This window comes from Notamacropus eugenii, chromosome 3 (assembly GCF_028372415.1).
Source record: "Notamacropus eugenii isolate mMacEug1 chromosome 3, mMacEug1.pri_v2, whole genome shotgun sequence".
Classification (NCBI taxonomy): domain Eukaryota; kingdom Metazoa; phylum Chordata; class Mammalia; order Diprotodontia; family Macropodidae; genus Notamacropus; species Notamacropus eugenii.
The window spans coordinates 189,766,154-189,792,763 of NC_092874.1; the positions used below are offsets into that span (position 1 = coordinate 189,766,154).

Sequence of the window (26,610 nt, forward strand, 5' to 3'; positions counted from 1 at the left end):
ATATTTGAAAGATTGAGAATGTGGAGAACAAGAAATGTACTGAAGGGCTGGATAAGGTCAAATAATCTGTTGCTTTTCATGTAGCACCTTTCCAAGTTTACCCTGCCCTGGATCACCCTCAGACTCTGAGGCTGGGGTTACCCATGTGGAATGGGTGCTCCCCATGTGGAATGGCTAGCCCTTGTAGGTGACCATTGTAAGTGACTGTACTGAATAGATCAATCAATCAATAAAAAAGCATTTATTATGTCTATTATGTATCAGTTCTCCTATCCATGCCACGTGAGGATCAGATGAAATGGAAAAAAGGCCTAGAAATAATTTGATAGCTATCTTTATGTGTCTGAGGGGCTGTTGCATATAGAATAAAGATTACACTTGAACTGCTTGACTCCAGGGAGTGGAACTTGCAATAATAGGTAGAATTTGAAAAGAAGAAAACTTAGGTTTGATGTCAAGAAAACTTTCCTAAAAATCAAAACTATCCAAAAGTTGAATGGGTGGCCTTCAGAAATAGGTTCCTTTTCACAGGAGCTGATCAGGCAAAGGCTTGAATGCTTCTTATCAAGTATAATGTAATGGAAATTCTTTTCTGGTGTAGGTTGGTCTAAGTGGTAGTGGTAGAGTTCTTTTCCAATTTTGGAATCTAATGGTTCTGTAATTCTATAATGCCAGCACATAGTCTCAAAAACTGCCTCTTGTGCATGGAATTTTCTACTCATTTCTGCCTTTCAAATTCTTTATCAAGTCAGCTCAGTTGGAAACATTTTCATTAAGATACTCCTGATCCCATTACCTATTAGTCCTCTCTTCAAATATTTCTAGAATCCTTGCTCTCATTTCTCCATAGCTTCTTTTATTTCCAATATACAAGGTGTCTATTAAAGTTTAAAACCACAATAAATCTTTTGGGATGCCCTGTGTAAAAACACATATCTATAATAAACACAAATCTATATAGACATTATAGATACTTTACACATATATGTGTGTACAGATATATACATGTTTATATATTTACATGTATGTACCATGCACATAAAACATTCATAGTACAACCCCTAACAAATTGAAAACTCCTTTAGAACAACAGATGTTTGATTTCATCTTGGTATTTCTGGCACCTAAAACAATGCCTTGGAATAATAAGCTTTTAATACAGTTATACTGAACTGAACTAAATAGACATAAATATTTTCAAATGTGTTACTAACATAAAACTGAGATGAGAGCATTCAGTTGTGTTTACAATGCTTTATTTAATGAGTATGACTGTTGCAGGATTCTTACTAATTTATAAGATCACACACCTATAATGAAGGAAATTTCTGTCTTCTCTCCAGCAAATTATATGATCCTTATTTTGGCCTCTTTCTCTATAATGACTAAATTGGAAATTCTTCAAAGCTGTAATTCAAAGCCATAGGTGACCTTAAAGAAGTGATTTTATATATACTACCTTTTATTTTAAGGTAACTTTTCAAATGAGGACCATGCCTTCCATTATGTTTAGCTGTCAAGCGCTGCCTTCATTTACATTGCTTCTCACTGCTATAATTTTGAGAACTGGCAGGTGACCAAAGAGGGAAAAACGTGCATCTACCATCTAGAGTGCAATGTAGGCTTTTTTATTGTAATTAAATGGCATAGCTATTCATGATTAGATCAGTGTCAGAGGAATAGAGCCAAGGATTTAAAAGTACAAAGAATAGAAAAACATTTTCTTAATATATACATATATATGTAATATATACATATATGCATATATATATACATACACACATATATCTACATATGCACTCGTATATACTCACATTTTATAAATAGTGATACTATTTATTTCCAACTAGATCCTTATTTCTAGACTAAAGCACTCAAAATAGCTCATCTGTTTTATTTGTTTTAGAAGATTTGTAGCTAGTCTGCCCACTGTGCAAATGTAGTGGGTATGCCTAGTCATGTATTGCCCCAATTGATAAGGACTCTGTTATGGAATCAATTACAAAGTCTCTTTCTGCAAAGTTCAAGAGCCCTCAATGCCTTACAATGAGGAAATCTTTGTTCTGGCATTGATAATATTTCCTCATGAAAGATACAAATTATTCCATGATAAATTCTTGCTCAGATATTAATGATAAACCCTCAATAAGGTACAAAATTTCCTTGACAAGAATTTCTTGTTTTTCAGTCATTTTTCAGTCATGTCAAACTCTGTGTGACTCCATTTAAGGTTTTCTTGGCAAAGATACTGGAATGGTTTACCATTTCTTTCTCCAGTTCATTTTACAGGTGAGGAACTGAGGAAAACAAGGTTAAGTGATTTACACAGCTAAAAAGTGTCTGAGGCCAGATTTGATCTCGGGAAGATGGGTCTTCTTGACTCTATGCCCAGCACTCTTTCTACTGTGCCATCTAACTGCCCTTTGACAAGTACAACTTTTTGATAAAACATGCATTCCTTTCTTTCTCCTTATTCTCCCCTGCCCTATTGACAGTGAATTGTAGATCATTCATAGGTTCACGACCAGATCATGTACCTGGTCCATAAACTAAAATTTTGCTTTAAATTTGAGAGCAAAGACAATGGGCACAGAGATCAGGAAAAGATCTGCTCCCAAGATCTCAGAGGCTGGAGAGAGAGGCGATGATCGTGTGTATATTTACCTCATTCCCTGAAAGGAAATCTCATAAGCCACACAACACGCATCCTTCCCCCAAAAGTACCATGTGAATGAGAGAACCATATGTGCAAAGAAACCACATGGCATCCTCTGTCAGGAAGAGAGAGAATTACGTGGCTTAGAGATGACAGAACAACTGTTGTTTGTCCTTTATTCTCAAAGAGGACCAATGATACCTTAATTTGTAAGTGAATTGATTTAAGTGAGACAGGGCTGTGCAAAGTCATCAGCCTCACTCTCTTTCTCCAGAGTCATCAGAGTCCAGTGACAAGACATAGCTCAATACAATTGTTGATGGCCCTGGATGCTGTGAGAGACCTCGGCCTGAGCTAAGGTCTTTCCCAGGTCTCGGTTTGTCTGAGGCAAGGCCCATTCAGTAATTAAAGACTAGTTAAGAACTGAGGCAAAAGATGGCCTAGTTTGCCTTCATAAAAGAACAGAGGCTCAGATTCAATCCAGCTCTGACTCTGTCTAGCTGAGATTCTACCTGGCCTGTTTGTCAATACAAGCATCACAAATGGTTAGGCTTCTTAAGAGTCAACTCAATATGGTGAATCTTTAATAAACCTTGTTAAAAACAAAAAATAAAAAATAGATCTGAAAGGGGAAAATACTGTTTCTGGACAGAACAGAAACAATTGCTATTTGTTCACACTCACTCTGAACCATCAGACAATGAGCTGACAGAAAATAGAAGCAATAGGGAAGTATTCCTGGTATTATAGGAATTCACATAGGTAGCAAGTGGCAAACTGACCACTAGTAGTTCCTAGACTAGCAGTGACTCTGCTGGCCCAAGTAAGAACTGGGCACAAAGAATCAAAAGACAGAACTATTAAGTGGAGAAGCAAACCTGGAATTTTCTCTTCACTGGTATTGTAAGTTATTAGGACTGTGGAGGTGCAAGAAAGTTAGCTAACTTTCTAACAAGGTTGACCTTTGGCAGTACCAGTTCACTGTGGTCAAGAGGACTATATAGATGCCTGGAGAGGTAGGGCTTTCCATAGGGTTGAGTTTCTTGACTCTAAAAACTCCAAGTCTTTCCCCATCAGGGAGAGAAGTCTATCCAAAAGCATACTGTAAGTTTGTAAGACTATATAGGTCTCTGAAGGAGAGGGCTTCAATAAAGAGGAAAAGCAAATTTATCTGAATCCCTTATAGTCTTAGGTATGAATCTCTTGTGGATTTTTGTCAGGTTAAATGAAATTTGCCCTATATTTAATATTTTGTTTTCCTGAGTGCTTGAAAGAGAGCTGACAGTCCTTTTTCCTTTGTTACAGAGACTCAGACATGAGCTAAATTTGACATCAGCCAGGAGAAACCCTAGATGGGAGCATAAAAATATAGAGTATAATGTTTATATGAGAAATCCCTACAGGTTAACATGATTGGTGTGAACTCAGCATCTTATTCTGAGCTATAAGCTTTGGACATTTCAACAGAATTGTCCTCATTTTGGTTAAATTTTTTATTCTATATTTGTTCACATTCCCATTTCTTTTCTTAGTTCAGAAAAACAATTTTTGAATTCTAATGACTTGACTGATATTTTTCTGATTAAGTAATTTTTGGTTATTTTACTTATGTCTCTTAGAATCTAATAGTTTTATTCAATAAGATCTTTTGATGTTCCTTTGTAGATAATGGATAAGTCAGTTCTTACATTAGAATAGAGATTTTAGGTATTAGGCAAGTAGTTTATTTCCTGGGGTGTGATAAGACAGTAGTCTCCTGAAACAGTTTCCTGATGACACAACTTCATCCCCACACAGCTTCCTTCTGCCTCATCATCCCTAAAAGATTCCCTAGCGAAGCTTCCTCACCTTATAAAACCTGATTGGCACTTAGCTTCTCAGGACTCAGCCCTATTTATCCCCAACTGGAAACATATCTGGCCAGTGATCCAAGTGTATCAGGGTACATCAAACCACTCATATGATCTCAGGCACCCAAGTCAGAAAAGCACAGATGGTTTAAGTGATATTTGCCCAGTTTTGATAGATTAGAATACTGTTCTCTTTCCCACACACCCCAATCTGTGTTTCTGAGGAACTCTCTCTTCTTCATGCCATTCATATTACCTTCTTCTCTCTCACTCATATATGAGCCTTCTTCTCTCCTGCTTCTGTCTCTCTACTCTGTTTGTCTCTTTCTCTGTTTGTCACTTTTTCTCTAATTCTCTCTCTGTGTGTCTCTCTGTGTGTCTGTCTCTCTGTTACCTAGTCATTTATATTCTCTATCTCATTCCTAAATCCTCTTCCATAGTCTCTTTAAGTAGGCATTATTCCTTCTCACTAATAGTATTTTTCCCACCCTGGGCTGTCGGGTGTGTTCAGGGAGGACCAGCTAAGTTGCCGAGCCCTTTTCAGGACTCTTTCCACCTTTGGTGTCCAGCTCTTCCACCTAACTCTCACCTCTGGCTCCAAGAAGCTGCAGCATGTGCAGAGGCAACAACTCAGTAAACCATGTTGGCAGAGGGGCCAAACTAGGTTGAGAGTAACCAAGGTTCTGAAACCCATTGGTGAGTTAGGGGGGTGTCTACTCCAAGCATGTGAAGACTTTCTCTGGTGGAATGGGAGGATGAGAACAATTTGTTCCAATGGCCATGAAGGCAGATGAAGCAGGTGATGTGGAGCTCTTAGAGCTTGGTTAGACAAAGAAGACACCAGGATATATCCACTGCATCCTGAGCCATCACCAGCCATCTTGACTCTGTCCTGCCACTGGACTATGGTGACTCGGGAGGAAAGAGTGAGGCTGACAACTTCATGCAACTCTGTCTCACTTAAATCCAATTTACACATGAATCAAAATACATCACCCATACCACTTCACTATTATGCCTCAAAGTCCCGTGGCTACAGGCAAATGATGAAGCAGCAGGTACGGATACGCTGGGAGCTGTAGTCACAACCTTGTGCACAGGAGGCCCAGGCCATAGGGTAATTTTTCACTGGAAGCAGCAGTGGGACTCAGCAGCCCCCTGAGTGTCTGAGCAGCCTTTTAAGGATCACACTGTTCACCTCCTGGTGTGAGGAAGGGGGCTAGAAAAGGTGCCCTAAACATTGTCTGCTTACCCAAGCCTGGCCTGATTACCCCAGCAGGTGGGGAATCCCACTATGTGGTCAAAACACACAAAAATATGCAAAATGTACAAAAACATCTGCAAAGAAGATTCTACTCACCATTGGCACATGGAAAGTGCACACACTAAGAGACAACACAAAATCCAGTAGACTTGAAAGAAGAACTGCTCTTGTTGCAAGAGAACTCAACAAGTATCACATCCAAATATTAGCCCTGAGTGAAAGAAGGTTGACAAATGAAGGCCAACTTACTGAAGCTGGAGCTGAATACACCTTTTCCTAGAGTGAGCACAGTGAAGGGGAAGGCCATGAAGCTGGAATGCGTTTTGCAATCAAAACTAATCTAATCAGCAAGCTACTATGCTTGCCAAAAGGAGTGATTGACAGTCTCATGAAAATACAATTGTCACTCACAGGAAAATGTTATACCATTATCATCAGTCCTTATGCTCCCACCATGACAAACCCTGATGAAGTCAAAGAAAAATTTTATGCAGACCTAGAGATCCTTATTGTTAATGTGCTAAAAGAGGACAAGCTTATAATTCTGGACAACTTTAATGCTAGAGTAGGCTCAGACCACCAGATTTGGCAGGGAGTCCTAGGGAGGAATGGAGTTGGAAACAGCAGTAGCAATGGTCATTTACTACTGAAGACTTGTGCATCACATGACCTTCTCATCACCAACACTGTCTTCCATTTACCTAAAAGCAATAAAGCTTCATGGATGCACCCTCGCAGCAAACATTGGCATCTAATAGACTATGTGATCGTAAGGAGAAGAGACAGACAAGATGTGAGAGTGACAAAGGCCATGTGTGGTGCAGAGTGCTGGACTGATCATAGACTTATCTTTTCCAGGCTAATATTCAGATCCATCAAATGCACTGCTCCCAAGGCAAAATGACTACCAGAAAAATTAATGTCAATAAATTAGAGCTCTTCTCTGAGTGTAAACATTGTGTTGCTAATTTGTAGGGAAAGTTGAGCCAATACACAGTTGGCAACAGTGGAGCAGAAAAGGAGTGGGCAGCTTTCAGAGACTTGGTGTCTAGCACTTCATTTGCTCATCTGGGTCAGAACACTCACAAACACCAAGATTGATTTGATGAAAATGAGGAGGAATTTCAGAAGCTGCTAAATGAAAAACAAGAACTCCACAGGATTTACCAGCAGGATAGTTCATCCACCTCTAAGAAGGCAGAATTTAATTCCATCAAAAGCAAAGTACAAGGAAAGCTTAGGGAGATGCAGATTCCTGGCTCAGTAAGAAGGCAGATGAAGTTCAGTTTTATACTGATAGTAACAATCCAAAGCAGTTTTATGGTTCCCTGAAAACTATTTATAGACCAAAAACTTATGGTACATCACAACTACTCAGTGCTGATGGAGCCACATTGATTAGTGAGAAGAACATGATCCTAGAGAGATATGCTAAAGACTTCCATAGTGTTCTCAACAGACCATCATCAATCAATGCTGAGGCCATTGACCGTTTGCCTCAGGTTGAAGTCAATCTCTCCTTAGCTGAACTTCCAACTGAAGAAGAGGTTTTAAGGGCCATTAGGTTCCTTTCTTGTGGCAAAGCACCTGGTGCTGATTCTATTCCAGCTGAGATTTACAAGGTAGGGGGACCATTGCTCAAACAAAAGCTGACTGAAATTTTCCACGTTATATGGCAAGAGGAGGTTATCCCCCAGGAGTTCAAGGATGCCTCCATTATTCATCTCTATAAGGATAAAAGGAATAGTTTGTCCTGTGACAATCACAGGGGTAATCTCTCTCTTACTCATTTCTGACAAAATTCTTGCTAGAGTCCTCCTTAGAAGGCTGATCCTTCACCTGGAAGATGCTCATATACCTGAGAGCCTGTGTAGCTTCAGAAAGGGCTAAGCAACAGTCTATATGAGGTTTGCTGCCTGACAACACCAGGAGAAATGCCAGGAGCAGAACAGAGGTCTGTACACAATGTTTGTAGATCTGACCATGGCCTTTGACACTGTTAGTCCTGAGAGCTTATGGAAAATTGTGTCAAAATTGGTTGCCTGGAGAAGTTCATCTATATTGTATGCCAGTGTCATGATAGCATGTTTGCCCAGTTTCTGGATAATGGACAGTGCTCTCGTGCCTTCCCAATCACCAATGGAGTGAAACAGGGCTGTGTGCTTGCTCCTATGCTTTTTAGCATGACTTTTCAGCCATCTTGACAAATGCTTTCAACTACCATACTGACAGCAAGTTCTTCGATTTGAAAAGGCTATAAGGCAAGATCAAAGTAGAGGTAGTCTTGGTGCATGATTTTCTGTTTGCAGATGATTGCGCACTCAATACAGCCTCTGAAGCTGAGATGCAATGAAGTATGGATCAATTCTCTGCTGCCTGTGCTAATTTTGGCCTAATAACTAACACTAAGAAAACACATCTGCTCCATCAGCCACCACCACACCATTCATACATGGAATCATTGGTTACAACAAATGGAGAAGTTTTGAATGTTATGGATAAGTTCACTTACCTTGGGAGTGTACTTTCTAAGGATGTACACATTGACAATGAGGTTGATGCACACATTGCCAGAGGTAGTTCAGTGTTTGGGAGGCTCCAAAGCAAAGTTTGGAAGAGAAGAGGTATTAGATTGACTCCCAAACTGAAGGTCTACAGAGCTGTTATGCTGACTTCACTTTTATATGCTTGGGAAACATGGACAGTCTACCAGTGCCATGCCAAGAAACTGAATCACTTCCATTGGAACTATCTTAGGAAGATTCTGAGGATCACCTACAGGATAAGGTACTAGACACTGAAGTCCTTGTTCCAATTGAATTGCCAAGTATTCAAACTGTGCTTCAGTGAGCGCAACTCTGATGGGCTGGCCACTCACACGGGGCAGGAAATCACATGGTGGCCAGAAAAAATGATACAAGGACACTCTCAAGTTCTCTCTCAAGAACTTTGGATTTGACTGTGCAACATGAGAGACATTGGCACAGGACCACTCAGCATGGTGTGCCCACATCAGAAAGGGTGCTGTGCTCTTTGAACAAAGTATAATTGAGACAGCACAAAGTAAATGCAGTGTGCACAAATTTGTGATATCCACCCCAAATATTCACAGGAACTATCTATGACCAACCTGTGGCAGAGCATTTCAAGCTCACATTGGTCTGATCAGCTACAGTTGGATACACCAAAATTTCACTTTATTATGGTGATGTTATTCTGGTCCTCTTTGAAGATGAAGAACAACAACCAACCAACTGACCATTTTTCCCATCTAGCTTCCTATCCCGATGCTGATGCATTCTAGTCTTTCTTTTCCTTAGCTTTCTCTTTCTAAAAATTCAGCAAATATGATATATACATATATATACATACACATATGCATATACATATATATACATATGCACATGTATGTATATATATGCATATAGATGCACAAACTATTGTTCTTTTAGAAAAGAAAATTTAGAATTCAGCTCTGGGGGTGTCTTCCAACCCTACTTGTATGTACTTGGCTAGGGGCAAGCATTGTAGGAAGGATTTCAGGACACACCCTAGCATCAACAGGAGGAATGAGATGTTACAAAAGGATTTATTTTTATAAAGGTTCATTTTTTTTCATTTGTAAGAGTATAGATACAAATAGCATGACATAGCAAGTGCTAGCGAAGCTCAAGGGATGGATGTGAGAGAGTTTTTGTTATCATGATTTCACTGATCAGCCAGAGCCAGTGGGCTAAAGATAATATCATAAGCAGAGATAATGGTCACTAAGTTAGAGATGCAAAGACTGAGAAGCTAATGTACCAGCAGTGACAATTGGATTGGGCTTAATGATACATTAAAAGATGCACTAAGAACCCTGTCTACTTACTAAACAATATAAGGGTGCTAGGAAAAATGAAAGCAGTGCAGTAAAAATTAGGTATAAACCAACACTTCATACTATGCACTAAAATAAGTTCCAAATGACTATATGACCTAAATATAAAAGGTTATATCCTAAGCAAAATAAAGGAGCAAGGAAGAAATTATCTTTCAGATCTATGAGTAAAGGAAGGATAATGAGGAAACAAGGGATAAAAATGATCATGAAACATAAAATGAATAATTGTATTACATAATCTTTAAGGGGAACCAATTTAAATCAGTGCAGCTAGTATTAAAAAAAGAAAGAGTTAAATGGGAATGTTTTTGTACCAAGCTCTTCTGATAAAGGTCTCATATACAAAATATAAGAAGAATTGATTTAAGTTTAAGAGATATTCCTTAATAGTTAAATGGTCAAAAACTAAGAATAGGAAGTTTTCAAAGGAAGCAATGCAAGCTATCAACAACCATATGAAAAATGCTTTAAATCACTAAGAGAGAAACGAACATTAAAGTACCTTGATATATTACCTCATATATATATATCTGGCAAAGATGGCCAAAAGAGAAAATTACAAATATTGGTGATGCACTGCACATGATTCACTGCATGTGGAGCCATGATTTGGTACAGTCATTTTGGAAAAATAATTTAGAATTATACTGAAATATTTGCTAAATTATTTATACCCTTTCAGCCTCTATACAGTCCCTCTATAACTAGGTCTGCACTTGGCTGGTTGTTGTCCTTCATCTTAGAAGAGGACCAAAATGACATCACCATGATAAAGAGTGAAATTTCAGTGTGTCCAGCTGTGGCTGATCAGACCAATAGGAGCTCGAAATGCTCTACCACAGGTTGGGCACAGATAGTCCCTGTGAATATTTGGGGTGGATATCCCAAATCTGTGCATCCTGCATTTCCTTTATGCTGTCTCATTTCTGCTTTGCTCATAGAACACAGCACCCTTTCTGATGTGGGCACACCATTCTGAGCAGTCCTGTGCCAGTGTCTCCCATGTTGCACAGTCAAATCCAAAGTTCTTGAGAGAGACCTTGAGAGTGTCCTTGTATCATTTCTTCTCACCACCATGTGATTGCCTGTCCTATGTGAGTTCTCCATAAAATACTCTTTTTGGCAAGGGTGCATTTTGCGTTTGAACAACGTGGCCAGCCCATCAGAATTGCGCTCTCTGAAGCATAGTTTGAATACTTGGCAGATCAGCTCGAGCAAGGACTTCAGTGTCTGGTACTTTATCCTGCCAGGTGATCCTCAGAATCTTCCTAAGACAGTTCAAATGGAAGCGATTCAGTTTCCTGGAATGGAGCTGGTAGACTGTCCATGTTTCACAAGCATGTAACAATGAGGTCAGCACAACAGCTCTATACTTGAAGGAGATCAAAACAAGAAGAAAAAGACCTATATACCCAATAATATTTATAACAGCTTATTTCATAGTTTCCTCAAACTGGAAATTAAGGGGATACTCATCTATTAACAAATGGCTAAACAAATTGTGATGCACCAATCTAATAGAATAATATTGCACCACAAAAATCTGTGTTATTCTTTATCCAGATTCTATAGAAATCACTTTACTAACATACTCTTATTTCTAAGCTTGATAGGAGAATGCGAGAGTCCACATAGCATTTAAAAAATGCCACCTAAGAGCTGTGATAAAGTTAGATAAATGCTGGCACAGTCACTCATTCATTCATTAAATTAACAAGTATTTTTGAAAATGGATAGTATGCATAGTACATAAAAATAAATGTAAAAAAATAAAAAACGAAAAGCCCTCAGTCCTCTTAGCCCTATGCTTTGCAGATCCTGCCCTTGTATAATTACTCATCAATCTGTCTCATGCTCTTTTCTTGCTAAAACATAACTAATTGAAAAATCTATAAGAGTTTCATTACAGTGCAGGTCCTTTCCAGTAATAAGGACAGATATATCCCTATAACCTGCCTCAGAGGTTTGGTTTACCTATTTAGAGGTGGTTCTGACTCATTGGTCCAATTAGTTCCTGGAACTCTCCTTTCAGACTGTCAACCTTAAGCAAATGCAAAATGGGTCTCCTGTTAACAAATCCTTCTTTCAGGCATTCTTCTGAAATACCTCCTACCTCCTAAACACACTTCACAGAGGCCACCAAAGAGGCATCACTATAATCATTCTTGGTCACTACCAATTTGGACCAGATTTGATTCAGTGACTTGGAGGTGAAAGGCTCCATATCCAATTACCAGGCCTCCATGCTTCCCCAATTAATCAAAGGTTGACATAATAGATCCATTACAATGCTTAAGGAAAAGACCTGATCAAATCAAACTACTTTACAGCAGCAAAGAGAAATATTAATAAATGCTCTTCACTCAAACTTCATGACTAAATAGTCTATGGCACTTTAAAAATGAGCAGTGCAGCAAAATGTTGGTCTATTCCACATTACAGAAAAATTGAATTTCATAATAATGATGATGACAATCACGAGTATACTTTGGATTTGTATAGCACCTTTCTAAATAACTCAAAGCACTTTCTACACTCCCATTTATCCTGGAAGTATACATTTCAGGCACTTGTATAATTTATAAGATGAGTTTTCATGATCACAATCTAGTTGGTCAAGGCGAGCTCCCAAAAATCAAAGGAATTAAGATTACACAGGCAAAATAATTACTGGACAAGGTTTTCTTACCATTTATTTGCATTAGGAAGTCTAAAATGTACTGATACATTTATGGCAATGTATTAAGGCGTAAATAATAATCACTGGTATTCATGATTAGAGAACAATCAAAAGCACCTGAAGAAAACTAAATCAAACTAAGCTCATCAAAATTTTTGCTGTTCTATATGTAACTAGTTCAAAGTTTACATTTCCAAAATTCAAAGAAAAAAGTCAAAACAAAGATAATTTATTTTACATTCACACCAAAGCATGTGACTACTATCCATAGCTCTTTTCTACTTAAAAAAAAGTAATGAAAAGGAAGAATATCAAAAAACATGAGTTCAAATTTTACACTTTCAATTTATCACTCCCTCTGGGACCATACTTATTCCTCTTCCAAAAGAGGGAGTTTGATTAGAAGACAGTGGTAACTTAAGATTAATGGTGGGGGGTGAAGGGGGGGAAGAGTTGAAGATCTTCACCACCCAACCTTTTGTGAACTTCTACTGAGGCACTGGTTCAGGAGGTGTTGCCCTCCAGCTCTGAGAAGTGTATAAACACTCTGAGGAGAGGTTTCACTTTGGGGCTTACTCATTGGAAGTGTTGGTTTGGCCAGATGAGACTCTGGACAGCTGCAAAGGAGACCCCGGCTTTGAAAACTCAGATATTATTGCTTCTCTTTGGTAACTATGTATATATGTATGTAATGGTCGGACAGTTGGATCTGTTTGTTGCTCTGTGATGTATGTATTGCTTATATTCAGACAGTTGGAAGCCCTGTCTATTGATCTTTATTTCATTTTCTGTGAAGTTCAGTGTGCTGACTTTTCCCCCTGAACTAAGTGAATGATATATGTGCTTGATTAAAGTAGAGTGGTGACCCCTCAAAAGTTGCTTTCCTTTTAGAAAAGCAGATCTAAGAACCTAATAGCAGGCCCTCCTGTGTATACTGGGGTCCTTGCTGGGGTCCTTACAGCCTCTGAGATCCTTTCCAGCTCTAAATCCATGATTTTAAGTAAAGTTCAAACTTATTAAAATAATAGTTAAAAGAAGGACTATCATAAATTTCATACATTAGATTAGGCAAGAGCTTGAGATTCTGAGCTCCTTAACTTGATGTTTTTTCTCCTCTTTGTCATCTTTCCTTTCTTTTTAAACTAAGATCTTATCTTTTCGTTTATTACAATGGCTTAAAAAAACACCCTTTATTGGACACCAAGATTCAGAGTGTGCAGTGGTCTAACAGTGGTACCTTTGAGTTTAGTCTTTCAGGTACTAGCATCTCAAGAATCTTACTGTTTTCAATGATTGCTGTGTGATGTCAACATCTTGACTGACACTGATGAATGAATTCAAAGAAGTCAGGGGGTGCAATGAAAAGAACTCTAAATTCAGGGTGAGGGGAACTCTGTCCAAATCCAAATCACCTCACTTTTCTGTGAATCATTTCCTCACCTGTAAAATGAGATTGTTGGTTTCCATAGTGTCTAAGGTCCCTTCTAGTTCTAAAATGATGGTCTTAAGTCTTTTAATAATTCATGATGTCTCTTATTATTTGCAGGTGGCTCCCTACTGACAATTTGGGGAGTATTTTTTAATGCACTGAAAATGTGCTGTCTGCAGTATAATCATCTGGGCCCCAATGTGCCTAGCTGGTTAGATCGGGCCAAGGAAAACAATGGTGGCTGGTATAGTGAACTTCAGGTGGAAAACACAAAATCATTCTTCAGGCTTTTTCCTCTCTTTATTTTTCAGCTTTTATATCGAATGTGCATTATGCAGGTGAGAAATTCTACAAAAGGTGATTACATCTTAAAACTGATCTAGCAGTTTACATATACACATACTACAAATACAATGTCCCAATCAAGATGTTTTCATCATTCAAAAGCTGTGGGCTCAGAATCATATATAATAGATTTAGGGTTGGAAGGGATCTTACAGTCATCTAATCTAACAATCTCATTTTACAGTTGTGGAAACTGAGGCCAAGAGAATTAAGCAATATTACCAGAGTCGCATAGACAGTTAAACAGTAGAGTTTGGATTTGAATTAAGGTATTCTAACTCCAATTTTCTTTGAATCACTCTGTCTTCTTTGGACTTGTTATTTAAATTCTGAGGTTCAAGTGACAGAGCTGAGTTAGGAGCCTAAGTCCCTTGACTTCAGATCCAGGGATCTTTATGCTGAACTGTGCTGCCTTCCTTAATTGATTTAAATCCCACCTCTTCCACCTCCTACAAATGTGACCCTAAAATAATAACTTTGCCTCTTTGGGATTCAATTTCCTCATTTGTAAAATGAGAAGATTGGACTGGATGATTTCTAATAGTCCCTCCAGCTCTAAATTCTATGATCCTATGCCTTCTTCCTATCAATGCCAAGTCCTGATTTTCATAAGCACAATCAGGAATACTAAGTTAAAACATAATCATAACATGATAGAATTTTTGCAAGGAAAATCTCAACATGAAATGCTTTGCTCTCTTATGCCTGAGAATAATTCTCAATGGGTGTTCAATATAAGCAACCCTATAATGAAGCAGGACATTAATTGCACGTGGAATATTTAAACCTATACACAATTACAGAACCTACCTTTAATCAAAAGTTTCTTCCTCCTCCCCCAAAAAACCTTTAGAGAGGCTAACGAACAGCAATGTTTTTCTTCTTAAAAAATCCATTTGTAGTGTTAAATTTGCTTTTATACTTACAGTTTGTGATGTATCTCTACCTCCTCTCCTTCCAAAGAGGTATTCCTTTTATTAAATTATTAAAAGGGGGTAGAGAAAGGTGCAGAGTTCAGCAAAACTAACACATAAAAAAAAAATAAGATGATCTATACATTTTCCTACACCTGTAGTCCCCTATTTCTGCAATGAAGTGGTGGAAAGTACATTCTCATTCCTCTTCTTTGGAGCTAAACATGGCCATTATAATTTAGCGGGATTCATTTTCTATTGTTTTATTGTTCTTTACATTTCCATTGTTGTGGGGTGTGTGTGTGTGTATGCACACATATATATGTGGGTATGTGTGTATATACACACACATACATATATAAAATACCGATACATACATACATGCCTGTGCCTCTAAGTGTGTATGTATGTGTATACATACATATATACATGTATTTATATATGTATGTATATATCTATATGTGTGTATATTATATGTGTGTGTATACACACACACACACACGTGTACACACACACACAAACATATTCTTTTTCTGGTTCTGCTTATTTCAATTTGTACCCATAGAGGTAAGTCTTTCCATGATTTTCTGTATGCATTATATTCATTATTTCTTACAACCCAATAATATTCCATTACATATATGTACTGCAATGTGTTTAGCCATTTCTCTAATTAATGGGCATCAGTTTTGTTTCCAAGCTTTTGTCACTACAAAAATATTGCTATAAATATTTTGACATATATGGTTTCTTTCTTTTTGTTTTTGACTTCTGGATCTATGTGTAACAGTTGAATCTGTAGGTCAAAAGCTTGGACATTTTGTCACTCTTTTCACATAATTCCAGAATGCTTATACTAATTTCTTTGTTGTTGCTGTTTTTCAGTTACATGATCTCATTTAGGGTTTTCTTGGCAAAGATACTGGAGTGGTTTGCCATTTCTTTCTGCAGAAGGAAGCTAATCAAATTTACATCTCCCTAATAATGAATGTGTGCTCATCTTTCTATAACCTTTCCAACATGGAGTAATCATATCTTTTGCTGTCATTTTTGCCAATTTTCTGGTACAAAGTGAAACCTTAACATTGTTTTGATTTGCATTTCTTTCATTAATAGTGAATCAATTGTTAATAGTTTGCACTTTGTATTTAGACAATGGTTTTTGTCATTTGATTACTTCACTGTTGAAGAATAGGAAATTTACCAAAATTGATCTATCTTAATACCTAGTCTACTCCCAGAGATTCTTCCTTCTCCAATCTATAACACTTCTAGAAAATTAGAATATGAAAAAAATGAAGTAATTAGCCAATAAAATTAAATGTAAATAAATAAAGGATAAGTAAAATTTTGTTAACGTTTCAGTGATAATTTTAATGAGGCCACTGCCAAAAGACTATTAATATCTAAATGAATGTGAATCTTTGAGTGAATTTGAAGATTTATGAATTCCAACTTGGAATGCAGAAGGAAACGATGAGTTGTGTTATCAGTCTCTTCCGGCTATAATCCCTCTAGTCCAACTCCACCTCCATACCTTTCTAAAGATGAGGAAACTGAAGTTAAGGAACATAAAGATTACACAGCATATTTTTGGCAAAGCCAAGATCAAAATTTTGATTTCCCTATCCCATTCCACCTCACCCTGATGTTTTAAGTAGTGTGTAAACCCAGCAATTTTTATGCTTATCTGGCCTGTGAGAGAAACAAGAAGATTGAATGCACTTTTCTCATTTAGCAATAACTTCCAAAATGATACATCCCAATTTGATGCTTAAAAAAAAAAAAATTATATAAGAGATCTCTTCTGTGTAAAGCAATATTCCTGGGGTGGGAAGCTTATAGCGTGAAAGTCTAGAGAATTAGAGAGAGTGAGTGTCAGAAATAAAAGTTTGGAGTGCTTTTCTCCTTCCACTCCCAACCAAAATCTAGAAAGAATTTGAGGGATCACTTAGTGTAACTCATCCTCATTTTTCAGATAAGGAAAAATGAGGGAAAGAAGAAGTTGAATAATTTTGCAGAATAAGAGAATTTCAGAAGGAACTTCAGTGATCATCTCATCCAAAACCCTACCCAGAAAGAAATTCTTTCTGTAACATGACAAATGGTCATCCAACTTCTACTTGAAAATCTCCAGTAAAAGAAAATACTTAATTTCTCAAGGCGTGCCATTCCACTTTGGGGAAATTTTCATTGTTAGCATGTTTTTTTTTTTCTATCATACATAAATTTGCCTCTTTTTAATTTTCACCCATTGCTTCTGGCTTTGCTATTCTCTGAACCAAACCAAACATATGAATTTGTCTTCCACATGATAATTTTTCATATACGTGAACACAGCTATTTCCCATACATGCAGACACATACCCTTCAGTCTTATCTTCTCCAAGCTAAATATCCCCGGTTCCAGCAATGGATCCTTCCATAAAATGTACTCAATGCACTTCATTATCCTGGTTACCTTACTATGGAGTTTTCCATTTTATCAATGCCTGTCTTACAGTGTGGTCTTAAAATATTCCAATCAGACCAGGGAAAAGAACAGAGTAGCCATCACCTCCCTACTCCCAGAAGCTATCACTGTCTTAGCCCAGGTTATATAGAGTTTGGGAGTTGTTTTTTTGTGTGTGTGTGTTTGTTTTTCTTTTTTGACTGACACACCATACTGCTGCCTCATGTTGGGCTTTGGACAAACTACATGCCTTCCCCATCTTGAACCTGCAAAGTTGATTTAATTGAGCCCATGTGTAAGACTTTACATCTTCCCCTCCTGAACTTCATCTCATTAAATTCATTCCAAAGTCTTAATGTTTTAAGATCCTAATTCTATCAGACCAGTAAATGAGCCATTCCCCCTGCTTTCTATCATTGGCAAATTTAATAAATATGCTATCTATATAATTTTGTAAAGTCATTGATAAAAATGTTAATACAAAGTCAAGCACAGATTTGGGGGGCCTTTCATTGAATACTCTCCATGAATTTAATATTGAATCTCTAACTATTTCTCTGACACTTGCATTCAGCCCAGTTCTCACTGCATTTAATTGTATTATCATCAAGTCAGTATCATTTCATTTTTCCAAAAGAAAATGTTGAGATACTTTTGCTAAAATATAGGTAAACTATATAACATTTCTCTGATATGCCATTTTTGTAACCCTGTCATAAGAGGAAATAAGATTAGCTTGATTTGATTTACCAGGGTTGCACCACTACTAAATGGCAAAGCTTACACTACAATTCAGATTTCTTGACTCTCAGCTCAATATTCTTTAGTTGTTCTACTTGGTACCCAGAATCAAAGTGGAAAAGCAGTATCAAACAATGTTAGTTGATCTTTAGGAAGTTAATATTTTTGAATAATTTTTTTAGTTCACTTCTTTTGCCTAAATTCTGTATGCCATATGTATGATTCATAAATCAAAATGAAATATTGAGAGAATTTTTAAAAGATTTTCCCATAATCATCCACAAAACTGAAGATGTGCAAAGATATTGAACATCCAGGAAAGGAAATCACTAGTTAATGATAATATTTCTCTATAATTTCCCAGCCTTTATTCTAGGGTAGAAATAACTCTGGGTTCTCAAAGTCTCTGGTGGGGAGAAGAGTTAGGGAAAGGACAATCTCCTGCAAATTCTACCATTTTGGAATGATTTCAAATGCTATCCCAACAAAGGAATATGTCTTCTTTCTAAAGACTAGCCTAGGTGAACATGGGAAGGCTATTCTGGTTGATCAATTGATTCATCAATCCGTAATTTATTCTTTGACCTTGGCAGCCAATGAGACAGATAAAAATTTTAAATGGCCGTCAGTTCTTGCATCTCCTTTCCAAATTTACAGCATTGGTGGCAGAGTGGGGGAAAAAAAGCACAAAGAGTATTAAGAATCATGTAGTTTTCGAGCATCTATAAACATTTATTTGGTTATTGGTAATATCAGTGTGAGATCCTTGTCCAGTGATTAATGAATGGGCATCCTACTAGTGGAACTGAATTGTATCAGTATTGAGAAAAGAGGGGAGGCTATTGGGAACACTAAATAGCATCACTAAAAAGGCAAGTTAATTATAGTTTAACAAACAGAAAATAAGTATTTACAGACATTGAAGTCAATTCTGAATCAACTATTTTTATGAAATCTGGCCACAGACTTGTTAAAGAAAATATCAAAATCAATACCATATTTCAAGAAAAAAAATTCAAAGATATAGCATACAAGTACATCAAATCCAACATAATTTTTTAAAATAAGTTGCTGACAGAATTTGTAACAGATATCATAGTTGATCACCATTTCCTAAAGAGGTTTAACCAATGTAAATCAGTTGCCACAATGAAGAGAGCAAAAGAACCTAGAAACCCCTTCAGCTAGAAAATACTTGGTCTCCTTGCCAAACAATGTACTATGGCTTCCAAGGGCAAAACCAGTTTAGAACACAAACTCATTTTTAAAATCTCATAGAGGAGGATTTTAGAAGATTATGAGCAATATTATTTCATAAAACAGAAGCGATGAAGGGGAAAGCAAGTTTATTGAAAGTCTGCAAGAGATTTAAATGAGCTGAATGATCCCAAAAGCATAAACCTGGAAGCATGCCAAAGAGCAGATGGAAAATGGGGGAAAAAATCTGTAGAAAATTCTGTAACAAACTCTTGTGTCTCTGTCACTGATATTGGAGCTACTATTTGTGGGCTCTAACATTATAAGTTCCAGTGTGCTGTATGAAGAAATAGAAATGGCACTAAAGAAAGCAAAGATGGGAAAAGTAGTTGTGGTGAAAGTCAAACAGTTTTAAAGGTGATGTGTGATGGCCTGCCAAGATGTATGAAAGGAGGATACTGAAGTCTTAGAAAAAAATAAGATCATATTATTACCCAAAAAAAAGGCAACTGAGAGAATATCAATAAGTATTGACCTATATGCCTACCTCCCATCTCTAAAAAAATTTCTAAGTATAATCTTCACAAACATCAAAGGCATCCTTGATGAGAGTCTGAAAAGGGAAGGGGAAGACTTTTCCATATAATATTCAAAAAAAACCAGAGTTTTACATTTATACAATTAACTAAAAGATGTAACAAATATGAAGTCCTACTTTTGCTTACTTTTTTGTTGTCTATATAAAACCTTTTTATGTGGTAGGGAAAAATGACACTTTAAAGACTTTCCTCCAACAGTTATTTTACATATAAAGTTAATATCACATAAAATCTCTTTAAATATGTGGCAAAAAATATTCTTTTCCTACATATTTTTAATTATTAGTAAGAATATGGTATAAACCATATATGTATTTACATATAATTTGGGGGTTTACAGTTGGTATATTTTCATAAAACTTTCCTCATTGGTGGAGAGAATGAACAATCATGCTATGTGCATGTGTAAGAGATGTCATTGAAAAGACAGTTCAAGAGAAGAGATATGTTGTCCCTTTCTGATTTGACAGAAGACCCATGTCATTCCAGATGTTCTTTGAGGATCACTCCAGAAATAAAATAGTCTTAAGAAGGCAAATATTTAGGGAAAAGAACAGCCCTATGTCCCTGATTTCCAGCTTGATTAGCTAAAAATGAGGATGAGATCAGAGACTGCCCCCCCCTCTCTTTCTCTCTCTCTCTCTCTCTCTCTCTCTCTCTCTCTCTCTCTCTCTCTCTCTCTCTCTCTCTCACACACACACACACACACACACACACACACACACACACACACTTTTCTCTCTCTGTTTTGGGACATCTAATTCTTATCTATGTGTCTTCTCTGATTTCTGTTTACTGTCTGCTTAGATAATTGGGTATAACCATAATTAACTATTTGTGATGATGTTTTGTGTAACTAATATTCGGTTCAAAGAGGTACTCCTTTTTTAGGGCATAGAAACTAGGAAAACATATTGAAACTAAGGGGGGAGAATTATTTTCATTTAAATAGAAATATTTGGGGGAGCAGAGAAATGATACTCTGTTCTAGCATCGCTCTCTGAGGAGGGGAGAGGGACTAGTCTTGTGACCCCTTCTCTTGCTCCATTCCAAACAGAAAACCCTTGGCAAGCTTCCAGAGATATCTATTTATACCCCAATTTGACAAACCATGTGGCTATACATGGGCAAAACATACAACTTATATGCAAAAAAAGTTATGTACTACTGTCAGAAAGTGTACAGCACACAATCCAAATGACCCTTCCCTGTCACTTTTTGCTATTGACATTGTGATGATTATGTCAAAACCCAGAACAATACAATGATTTGTAAATGTTATCCATGATCATAGAAAGGAGTTTAGACTAACTATGCACACAAGAAAATCCAAATGGATAAAGAATTCCTGTCATTGATACCGTAGTATACTGCATATTGGAGACCTCATAGAACTGATCCATCAGAATATTGATGCAACTGATAGATGTGGCTTTGGTAACTAGCTGTCTGTGATCACCTCACTTCCCACTCTCAATCTGAACAGAAGTAGGATCAAAATCCTAGACCAAAAGACCATGCCTAATGAAGCCAGCTCAGGGTTGGGTCTTTCCTCCTACCTACCACTCACTTCTCCCTTTCTTCCCCCCACTCCTTTCTTGGTCCAAATTTGAAGAGAAGTCTTAGCCAAAGTCACAAGATCAAGTTCCCTTAGGCATGTTTACACATCCAGAGGCAATAAGAAAAAAATGGCCTAGATACTATTTTAAGTTCTACTCTAGGAATTTATAAAGTTATTTTTAAAAATACAAAATAAATACCTCAGGCATCTCATTGTCAAATGAGAATTGTATAACTCCAAGCTTATATACTCTATAAGATGAGAAAACTCATCAGAGATGTCCCCCATTGCATACTCTGATCACAAGTAAAGACAATTCCACTAAACAATGGGGGCAATTCTTTTAGCTAAAGAAATCAGTTTTGTAAAACAAAATGAACAGTGGATAAAGTGGTTTAGTAGGGAAAGAGGAAATATTCCATTAAAAGCACTTTCTGAAAATATGGAAAAGTGAGAGAAAAGTAGAGTAAAAAGAAAATAAGAAGAAAAATATACTCCTTCAGAAACATAGGTTCATAGACATGAGGGGAAAGGTCACTACCAAGCTTATCTTTCACTATAAATAGCTCCCTTCTCTGCTTTGGCTAGACTTTGGTAGACCCAGGGAGTTATCCAGTGGCTGCAACTACACTCTTCACTCTGTATGTCTACCACCTGTTCCACTCCTTTTTTCATCTGCTAGCTACTGTTGCTGTCCCACCTTTCTCCCTAGTGCCTCTGTGCAACCACTACAACCAGTCAGACTCATTCTGCTGTTTTTAAACATGCATTCATTCCATAGGTACATGGAACTAGATTTCCCAAGATACTCACCTACTTCAAACTATATGCCTTGTGAGGTCTTAAGATGCTCTTCCTCCAACTCCTCCCTCCCAGCTACTTTCATCTTGGATAGTATATGAATGGATGACAGGATAATGATTGGGTCCCATAGAAGAGGAAAAGAAGAAGGGGTTTTTTTTTCTTTGAAATTATGTAGAGTTTGCAATATCCTCAAGCTTTTTCTAGAGCCAAAGGTTCATCTTTATAACATCGATATTCCTCCACTGAAGTCATTTGTCTGCAAGTCAAGAAAGTACATTATTTTCTTTTTTTCTTATTTTTATCTTATTCTATTTTTCTCTTTATATTTTTCTTTATTTATTTTTAGTTTTTAACATTCATTTACACAAAATTTTGAGTTCCAAATTTTCTCCCCATCTCTCCTCTCTCCCCACTCCAAAACGCCATGCATTCTGATTACTCCTTCCCCCAATCTTCCCTCCTTTCTATCATACCCCTCCCTTCCCTTATCCCCTTCTTATCTATTTTCTTGAGGGGCAAGATAGATTTCTATATCCTGTTACCTGTATTTCTTATTTCCTAGTTGAATACAAAAACAATTCTCAACATTTGTTCCTAAAACTTTGAGTTCCAACTTTTCTCCCTTCCTCCCTCCCTACCCATGCCCACTGAGAAGGCAAGTAATTCAATATAGGTTATATATGTGTAGTTTTGCAAAAGACTTCCATAACAATCATATTGTGTAAGACTAACTATATTTCACTCCATCCTATCCTGCCCCCCTTTATTCTATTCTCTCTTTTGACCTTGTCCATCCCCAAAAGTGTTTACCTCTAATTACTCTCTCCTCCCATTTTGCCTCCCTTCTATCTTCACCCCCACCTCACTTATCCCCTTCTCCCCTATTTTCCTGTAGTGTAAGATACATTTTCATACCAAATTCAGTGTGCATGTTATTCTCTCCTTAAGCCAAATGTGATGAGAGTAAGAGTCACTTTTTCTCTCTCACCTCCTCCCTTTCTTCTCCATTGAAAAAGCTTTTTCTTGCCTCTTTCATGAGAGATAATTTGCCCCATTCTATTTCTCCTTTTCTCCTCCCTATATATTTCTCTCTCACCTCTTAATTTTATTTTTTAGATATCATCCCTTCCTATTCAACTCATCTTATGCTCACTGTATGTGTGTGTGTGTATGTGTGTGTGTGTGTGTGTGTAAAATCCATGTGTGTGTTTGAAAGTCTAAAATTTTCTATTCAGCTCTGATGTTTTCATCAAGAATGACTGAAAGTTCTCTATTTCATTGAATGACTATTTTTCCCCTGAAATATTATACGCAGTTTTGCTGGGTAGGTGATTCTTGGTTTTAATCTTAGTTCCTTTGACTTCTGGAATATCATATTCCAATGCCTTCGATCCCTTAATCGAAGCTGCTATTCACCCTGTGTGTGCGTGTGTGTGTGTGTGTGTGTGTGTGTGTGTGTGTGTGTGTGTGATCCCATCAACTACCCACATACTGAAAAAAGTTTCAAGAGTCAAAAATATTGTCTTTCCATGTAGGAATGTAAACAGTTCAACTTTAGTAAGTCCCTTATGACTTCTCTTTGCTGTTTACTTTTTCATGCTTCTCTTCATTCTTGTGTTTGAAAGTCAAATTTTCTTTTCAGCTCTGGTCTTTTCATCAAGAATGCTTGAAAGCATTCTATTTCATTGAAAGACTATTTTTTCCCCTGAAGTATTATACTCAGTTTTGCTGGGTAGGTGATTCTTGGTTTTAGTCTTAGTTCCTTTGACTTCTGGAATATCATATTCCATGCCCTTTGATCCCTTAGTGTAGAAGCCGCTTTATCTTGTGTTATCCTGATTGTATTTCCATAATACTTGAATTGTTTCTTTCTAGCTGCTTGCAATATTTTCTCCTTGACCAGGGAACTTTGGAATTTGGCCACAGTATGCATAGGAGTTTCTCTTTTTTTGTATCTCTTTCAGGAGGTGATTGGTGGATTCTTTCAGTATTGATTTTGCCCTCTGGTTCTAGAATATCAGGGCAGTTTTCCTTCATAATTTCATGAGTGATGATGTCTAGGCTCTTTTTTTGATCATGCCTTTCAGGTAGTCCCATAATTTTTAAATTGTCTCTTCTGGATCTATTTTCCAGGTCATTTGTTTTTCCAATGAGATATTTCACATTATCTTCCATTTTTTCATTCTTTTGGTTTAGTTTTGTGATTTCTTGGTTTCTCATAAAGTCATTAGCTTCTATCTGTTCCATTCTAATTTTTAAGGAACTATTTTCTTCAGTGAGCTTTTGAACCTCCTTTCCATTTACTTAATTCTGCTTTTTAAAGCGTTCTTCTCATCATTGCCTTTTTGGACCTCTTTTGCCAATTGATTTAGCCTCTTTTAAAAGGTGTTATTTTCTTCAGCATTTTTTTGGGTCTCCTTTAGCAAGGTTTTGACCTGCTTTTCATGCTTTTCTTGCATCTCTCTCATTTCTCTTCCCAATTTTTCCTCCACCTCTCTTACTTGATTTTCAAAATTCTTTTTGAGTACTTCCATGGCCTGAGACCACTGCATATTTATTTTGGAGGTTTTGGATGCAGAAGCCTTGACTTTTATGTCTTCTTCTGATGGTATGCATTGTTCTTCCTCATCAGAAAGGATGGAAGAAAATACCTGTTCACCAAGAAAGTAGCTTTCTATAGTCTTATTTTTTTTCTCTTTTTGGGCATTTTCCCAGTCAGTTATTTGACTTTTGAGTCCTTTGTCAAGAAAAGAGTATCCTCTGGGGACGTGTAAGTTCTCAGTTCCTCCAAAGTGGCACAGTCAAGCGAGTCTCTCCTCCTCTGCTCTCTGGTCTGGGAGAAACCACAAGCACTCTTTTCTGCCCAGGATCTGTGAGTAGAATTCCCTCTCCAGAGCCTCCATCAGCTTCATCAGGCCAGCCAGTGCTCCTCCTCAACCTAGGGCCACCACTCAGGGCTGAGATCCAAATCAACTGTGCAATTACCCCAGGGGCTTTAGGCTGAGGGATCCTAAAATGGATTCTGTGCTGCAGCAACTGCTGCCACCCTTGGGCCACCAGGGACAGACCAAGTTCCCTTCTCATGCAGGTGAAAGAGCTTTCTCACAGACTTTTGAAGGGATCTGGGAACCATAGCTGTTGCGAGGGATTCAGTGTTCCCTGAGGCCTGCTCTGGTCCTGTCCCTGCCACATGGCCAAGGCTATGCTGCACTCTGCTCCACTCTTGGTGCAACAGACCTTTCCTGTTGGCCTTCCAGTCTGTTTTGGGCTGGAAATCTCTTTCCTTCTCTCGTTTTCTGGCTTCTGCAGCTCTAGAATTTGTTTAGTCATTTTTACAGGTATTTTATGGGCTATGAGGAGCAGAGCTTCTACAGGTCCATCCTTCTACTCTTCAAAGTACATTATTTTCACAAAAATAATTATGGGTAGCACAAAGAACAATGAAAATGAATACGGTAATTATAAGTAGACTGCACCATATTGAGGAAGAATTGTGTGAGGAGTAGTGGCATAGAGGATAATATCAAAGACATATGTGACCATAAAAGTATCTTCTACTAGGTCTCCATATTTTAAAAACTTTTTGTACCTTTCAGTTTGGAGATGATAAAGATGTAGAATGGTGATATCTACTAAAATGTTATTCATAAATTTAAATGGATAAATGCATATCTAGGCAACAGTGCAGTATATAAAAGTATTACAAGTTCATTATAGTTGATCGTTTGAGTTCTTAACTGCCCTTTGGACATCTTCAACAAGATGTCCCATAGATATCTCAAAGTCAACATGTCCAAAACAGAATTTTTTGTCTTTACCCACAAATCCTTCCATCTTCCTGATTTTGCTGTGTTGTGTCAGTATTCATTAACTACTAATTTTGTTCTCTAGCAATGATGCGTTATGCTATCCACCACCTTCTTGCATAATCTACATTTATCATGATGTCTAGGCTTCTTAATAATAATAAACATTTCTGATGGTTACGACTTCATCCTGATTTGCCAACATATATTTGTTTCCATAAATAAAGCTATGTAACAACGATTTGTTTGACAAATTTTTGTCAACGCAGTATTGGCTTAGTCCATATGAATGTAACTCTTGGAGAGCCTTTTGATTTTATCTACTTTACTTATTATATTAACCACTTCCATTCAAAGGTAAAATGCTTTTGTGAACATTCAACGAATTGATTGGCAGAACCTGTTGTTGGCCTTTGTTATTGCTCAGTG

The 26,610-nt window shown here is 37.3% G+C and overlaps 2 protein-coding genes across 2 annotated transcripts in view; one reads left to right on the forward strand and one right to left on the reverse strand.

Moving 5' to 3' along the window:
- Positions 1 to 26,610, reverse strand: part of MGST1 (microsomal glutathione S-transferase 1) — a 718,478-nt gene that overhangs the window by 194,909 nt on the left and 496,959 nt on the right. The window lies entirely within an intron of this gene.
- Positions 1 to 26,610, forward strand: part of SLC15A5 (solute carrier family 15 member 5) — a 157,045-nt gene that overhangs the window by 49,004 nt on the left and 81,431 nt on the right. Inside the window, exon 4 of the mRNA XM_072650557.1 lies at positions 13,880 to 14,100. Within this exon, the coding sequence (XP_072506658.1) occupies positions 13,880 to 14,100 (221 nt within the window). The remainder of the gene's footprint in view (positions 1 to 13,879; positions 14,101 to 26,610) is intronic.